Source organism: Lactuca saligna, chromosome 4 (genome assembly GCF_052625555.1).
Source record: "Lactuca saligna cultivar CGN05327 chromosome 4, ASM5262555v1, whole genome shotgun sequence".
In the NCBI taxonomy this organism is placed as follows: Eukaryota; Viridiplantae; Streptophyta; class Magnoliopsida; order Asterales; family Asteraceae; genus Lactuca; species Lactuca saligna.
The window spans coordinates 334,382,096-334,387,925 of record NC_136420.1 but is presented as its reverse complement, the minus strand read 5'-3'; the positions used below and the strand labels follow the sequence as shown (position 1 = coordinate 334,387,925).

Genomic DNA, 5,830 nt, shown 5'->3' with positions numbered 1-5,830 from the left:
ACCAAGTTGTATTTGAGTACAACTTACCATCTACAGACTGATGGTCAGAGCGAATGAACGATACAAACGCTTGAAGATATGCAGAGAGCATGTACCCTAGAATTCTAAGGCAACTGGGATGAACATTTGCCTTTAGTAGAATTTTCCTACAATAATAGTTTCCACTCGAGCATTAAAATGGCACCTTATCAAGCTATGTACGGACAAAAATGTTGTACGTCGTCTTGTTGGCTTAAGGCTGGGGAAAAGCAGTTTATGGGACCTGAGATAGTCCATCAAACTATTGAAAAGTTGAAAATAATTAGGGAAACAATATTAGCAGCTCAGGATCGTCAAACAAGCTATGCTGACAACAAGCGAAGACCGATGACTTTTGAAGTTGGAGATTCAATTTTGCTTAAAGTCTTGCCATGGAAGGGACTTATAAGATTTGGAAAAAGGGGAAAGTTAAGTCCAAGGTTTATTGGACCATTTAAAGTTCTTCAGAGGATTGGTAATCAAGCTTACAAGCTTGAATTACCCGAAGAACTGAATGGAATTCATAACACTTTCCATGTGTGTTATTTGAGAAAGCTCACGGGAGAAGTTCCCGATATGATTCCACTTTCGGAGTTGAGAATCGATGAGAACAAAAGGCTGATTGAAGAACCAAAGGAAATCGTTGACCGAAAGACTAAGAAGTTGCGATGCAAGATGCTCAAATTAGTGCTTGTCTAATGGAAACATACGAATGGGCCAAATCTCACTTGGGAAATGGAGAGTGACATGATGAGTCGCTATCCGCATTTGTTTGTTGATGTGTGATTCCGGGGACGGAATCATTCTAAGGTGGAGAGAATTGTAACGCCCGTGTTTCTGGGTTTGTCATTAATAGCGATGTAATAGTATAGGTTAACCTTTGTAACCCGTCTTGAAATAATAAAGATATATTACTTGAGTATTATGTGTTTTGTCCTTAATTGTGTGACTTAAATAAATTAAGGATAAAAATAAGCATCAAAATGAAATTTTAGATAATCCCGATATCTATGAAGGATGTGGTAGTTGTCGAGACGAAATTTCCAAATATATAAAGAATGCCAAAATCCTAGTTATAACGAAAAAGTTATGACATATCGAAGTTTCGCGACAAAACCGACATGAAACTAAATGGTGTAAAATATGAATTTAAGATAGAGCGATATCTAGCCTTAGTAATCTAAACGAAATTCGTAGAATATGTTAAACCGAAAGCGAACATAAAAAGAACATCTAAATCTGATTTCGTATGAGGAAGTTATGATTTTTCTAAGTTTCGACCTAGCAGTATGCAGCCCAAATCTCGAAATTGAGATCGAGTGATATTTGGCCGAAACAATCTAAACGAGAATCGAAGATATCGTCGATAGTAGTCTAACGGTAAAAAGACAGACGAAAACGGATGTCGGATGAAGAAATTATAAGTTTCTAACGGAGTTTTCCTGTCCCGGCCTATTAAAAATAATATATTAAAAATAAATTCAAAGCTAGCCAACGGAGTCTAAACGAAAGTTGTAGAGCATAATCTCACCTACGCGTGCATATAAAGAACGTCGAAAACAGGGCTCGTATGCGAAAGATATGAATTTCTGAAGTTCGGGGCACGAAATCCGATCCTGTGTCAGAACTCACGACGTGAACTCAGAATGACGTAACTTGGACTCTGCCAGACCCCACTTGTGATGACGCATGCAGTGATGATCAAGCCCCACGATGTGAGTATTAGAAACTCATGATGCGAGTGCATAAATTTCACCCTATAAATAGAAATCAAGGGTCAACCGATTTTGGTTTCTCCTCCCTTACTCTCCCACTCCCGATACCCTCTCTAAGCCCTATTTTAAACCCCCCGAAGCCCCGGTATCATCCCGAGACCCGAAGCGAGTCCCAAAACCCGAAGATCCCGAGAAGAAAAGAGTTTCTGAGCCGAAGCTCTGCCTGCGAGAAGCCCGGTGTGTGAAGATCCTCAAGATTTACCGAAGAATACTACTTTTAGAGCCGTAGTGTTGTCCGATCATCTTCTGATCAAGTGAGTGTATATTCCTTTTCTTCTAACACATAGATATAAACTATCTCCGAGTGAATACGTGCTATGTATATATAGATATATATTATATGTATGAATCTGTATATTTAGAACGAGTATTAAATGAATATCTTATCAGGTTTTAAGTTTCATATATATGCATATGTATATTGTTATCTACAAATTGTTGGGTAAAACTTGGGTATATATATGATGTGTGATAAACTGATGAGAGGCCTCGAAGTTGTTGTTGTTGACCTAGTCATCTAGCGTAGTATGGATAACGACCACGGACTCTTTCTAGACAGTCATGTGGAACGCTAGCAGGTTCATAACATGTAGGTGTTGTGAACAATGTGTTCACCAGTGTACTCTATCCCCCTCATAGTTACCTTTAGGACATCTATTGTTGAGGAAACCCCTTGCAGTTATGTCCGTCCCGATGAGAATCCTAGATTTGGTCCCTTGTAATAGATGTTGTTTTAGGGACATAAAGTGAGGATAACAGGAATAGGTAATCGGGTTATTGTTAGTTGATGACATTAAATATAATTATTTATTGTGGGTTGAAAACCCTATATGCTCACCAGGCTCCCAAAGCCTGTCCCACTCAGTCTTATTTGTGTTACAGGAAGTGGTGCGAGGGCATGGGATGGATGAATCATCAAGTTATTTTGTTTATAAGCCTGTACATATATATATATAACTATTGCATGGCTTGTAATATGTTGTTTATGCTTTTTGGTCTGTATCGGAACATGACTTCCCGAATTTTGTTATGTAATGAAAATACATTTCTTGATGAAATGCTTTGATAAATTTTATTTTATCATATTTTGTTTTGAGAACAAATTCCGTAACTCTTTTAAATCAAAATGATTTACTCTGAAATTATTTTAAAAACATAAATGAAACCGGTTTTTTCTGGCCGTGATTCGGGATTTCACATCAAAATATTTCTGGTTCCATTCTCATCGACAGCTAATGTTACACACCCCATTACCTATTTTTGATTTCTAGATTGGCCACTGAGTAGATCTACCCTAGAGACCGAATATTACGCTTTTGTGGATACCATTCAAGTTTTAATGGTTTTAGTCTCACTTCCCTAGCTCCTCACATATATCGGAGCTCCCTTGTCTACTCTTATATCTTTTTGGTTTGACAATGAGAGTACCATACATATTATTCACAATGATGTTTTTTTATCAACATAAGGAGCAAATTGATATTTTCTACCATTTTGGTCAACAATATATAGTAGGAAAGTCCCTTCATATTCATCGTATATCTACAATAGATCAACTTGTTGATCTCTTCAACAAAGCATATTTACAGAGTCATTTTTTGTTTATCGTATCTATATTTATAATTTTTGTTGATTTTTCTCCAGTTAAGTTTCATATTCCAATACTTTTGGTCTATTTTATATTTCATAATAATTAATTTATTAAATATAATTCTGAAAATTACTATAAAATAAATGTTTGTTATTTTTAACACTATAACTTTTAGAAGATGTAATCCTTTTGATTAATATTACGGTTAACATGTTTACCCCCATTGTTAAAAAAACCAACTCAAATCAATCAATTAATCTTAGCATAGAAAGATTGTAATGGCTCCATCCATATTTCTATCAACACTTTTTCATCATATTGGGTATAAATGGTGAGACAAACGAGGCTTTGCCAAGGCTAACAATGGCTTAGCCTTCATCAAATCTTGTAAGTTTTCATTTAAATCAACATATGGTTCTCCTGGAGGCGACTCCCATGTGAACCCATGCACGATCCTAGCCAACAACATTATGGCCATGGTCGAGCCCAATAACACCCCACAACACCCACGCCGACCTGTGCTAAATGACAACATCTTAAGGCTGTGGTCGGTTAGCATCACTTCTTTATCATCCTTCATGTGACGATCCGGATTAAATGTTAGCGGGTCTTCCCAAACCTCAGGGTTCCGCCCTAGTCCTAGGCGGCTCAATATCACGTGACTGCCCTTAGGTATAAAGTATCCGGCGACAACGGTGTCACCGGATGACACATGAGGGAGGTTAAAAGGTGCAACAGGGTGCAACCTAAAAGCCTCCTTCACACATGATTTGATATAGTTAAGGTTTGGTATGTCGGATTCTTGTACAAGTCGATCTTTTCCAACCACGGAATCTAGCTCTTGCACCGCTTTATTGAAGATCATCGGACGGTTTATCATTTCAGCGATTGCCCATTCGATACCATTTGCTGGATTATCAAATGCTGCTAAGATCAGTTCCTGTAATTAACACCAACAAAGTTATTAATCCATATTGCATAAAAAAGATCCAAATTTATGATGAGAAAAAAAACTAAAATCACGTTAATCTTACAAAGATTTGAGCTTTGATTTGATATGCGGTTAGTGAAGGGTTCTTAATGTTTATAAAAACATCAAGCAAGTCGTCTTCTTTTGTCCTAACGCCATCTTTCCATTCTCGAATCCTTTCATCAACTAAACGATCTTGATACTTTCTTGAGGTGCGTATAGCCTTCCTTATGATCGTCTCATGCCCATCAAAATCAGTTTTCCAACGCAACCTCGGGAAGTAATCTGATACACTAAATGCGTAAAGGTAACCAAGAACTGTCAAAAGTGAATCAACATGCTCGATCTCTTCGTCGCCAGGTCCACCATTTGTGTTCCCTTTGCCAAAATACCTACTCCCGAACATGATATTCCTTATGACGTTGGTCGAGTATTGTTGAACCACAGTCCGTACGTTCACAATCCCTCCGGTGACCTCAATATTGGTATAGCATCGGTTGTGAATGTACCTAAGAGAATCGAGATGCAAACTTTTAGCTATAATAATTATCATTGGGAAGATATTATTGGTGGGGTCACTTTTTTTTTTGATGAATAAGAATTATAATCCAAAGAAAATGACAAGTGAGTTAATTTATTTTTTTATGCATATAATAATGGCTCTGATTCCAATAGAGTGAGCACATTCTATCTAGATACCTTAGTAGATTATCAGCTTCTCTGTCTCGTTTGTCTTGAAGCCACTTATGCCTATGCAGTGACAGAATCTCCGTGTGCAGGATTTTCCTCATCATCTTCCAAGAATCACTCATTGGAACAAGAACGGTTGTCAAGTAACCACCGCTTGTCAGAAAACCCGACATGCAATTTGGCCTCGAAGAGAAGATTCCATCTTTGTCCTTCAAGAACTCACGAGCAATCTTCGGATCAGTCACAGCTACAACATGAACGTTTCCAAGACGGATGCATATGATCTTGGTGTTCATTTCATCCATCATCTTATGTATCCATCGGAATGTGGGCTTGTTTCGAAGCATTGTGATTATGTTGCCGATGTATGGCAATGGTTTTGGGCCCGGAGGCAGTGGTGGCCGGAGCTTGGAACCTCCGTCTCTGATGAGCCAGAAGACGCACATTGACATGAGAAAGAGAAAGAAGACGATCATGTTGGAAACTGGAAACTTCTTATCTTATATACTACAAATTAAATTTTTATTTGTATGATTTGCACTTTACATATATATAGGGATTGCTGTTGCAAAAAAAGAAAATGATTTTGATTTTTTTTTATTTCATTATTGTTGGTCAATTCAAAGATAAAAATAAGAATCACAAAAGGTTAAATTTTTGGATTAATCTCGTTTATTTAATTAACTAACTAACTAATTAATTTCTTTGTCTCGGTTTATTGTTTTTTTTTTTTTTTAATTTAAATTAACGATTTTGACCATTTTGGCTAGAATATAAATGACATTC

General features: G+C 37.1%; 1 protein-coding gene across 1 annotated transcript; it reads right to left on the bottom strand.

Moving 5' to 3' along the window:
• Nucleotides 1-3,672: 3,672 nt before the first annotated feature.
• LOC145040162 (valine N-monooxygenase 1-like) lies at nt 3,673-5,544 on the bottom strand. The gene is made up of 3 exons (XM_078988134.1): nt 5,054-5,544; nt 4,419-4,863; nt 3,673-4,324 (listed from the first exon to the last, which is right to left on the bottom strand). Exons 1-3 carry the CDS (start codon nt 5,518-5,520, stop codon nt 3,698-3,700), a joined length of 1,539 nt encoding a protein of 512 aa, XP_078844260.1. The 5' UTR covers nt 5,521-5,544; the 3' UTR covers nt 3,673-3,697.
• Nucleotides 5,545-5,830: the final 286 nt, after the last annotated feature.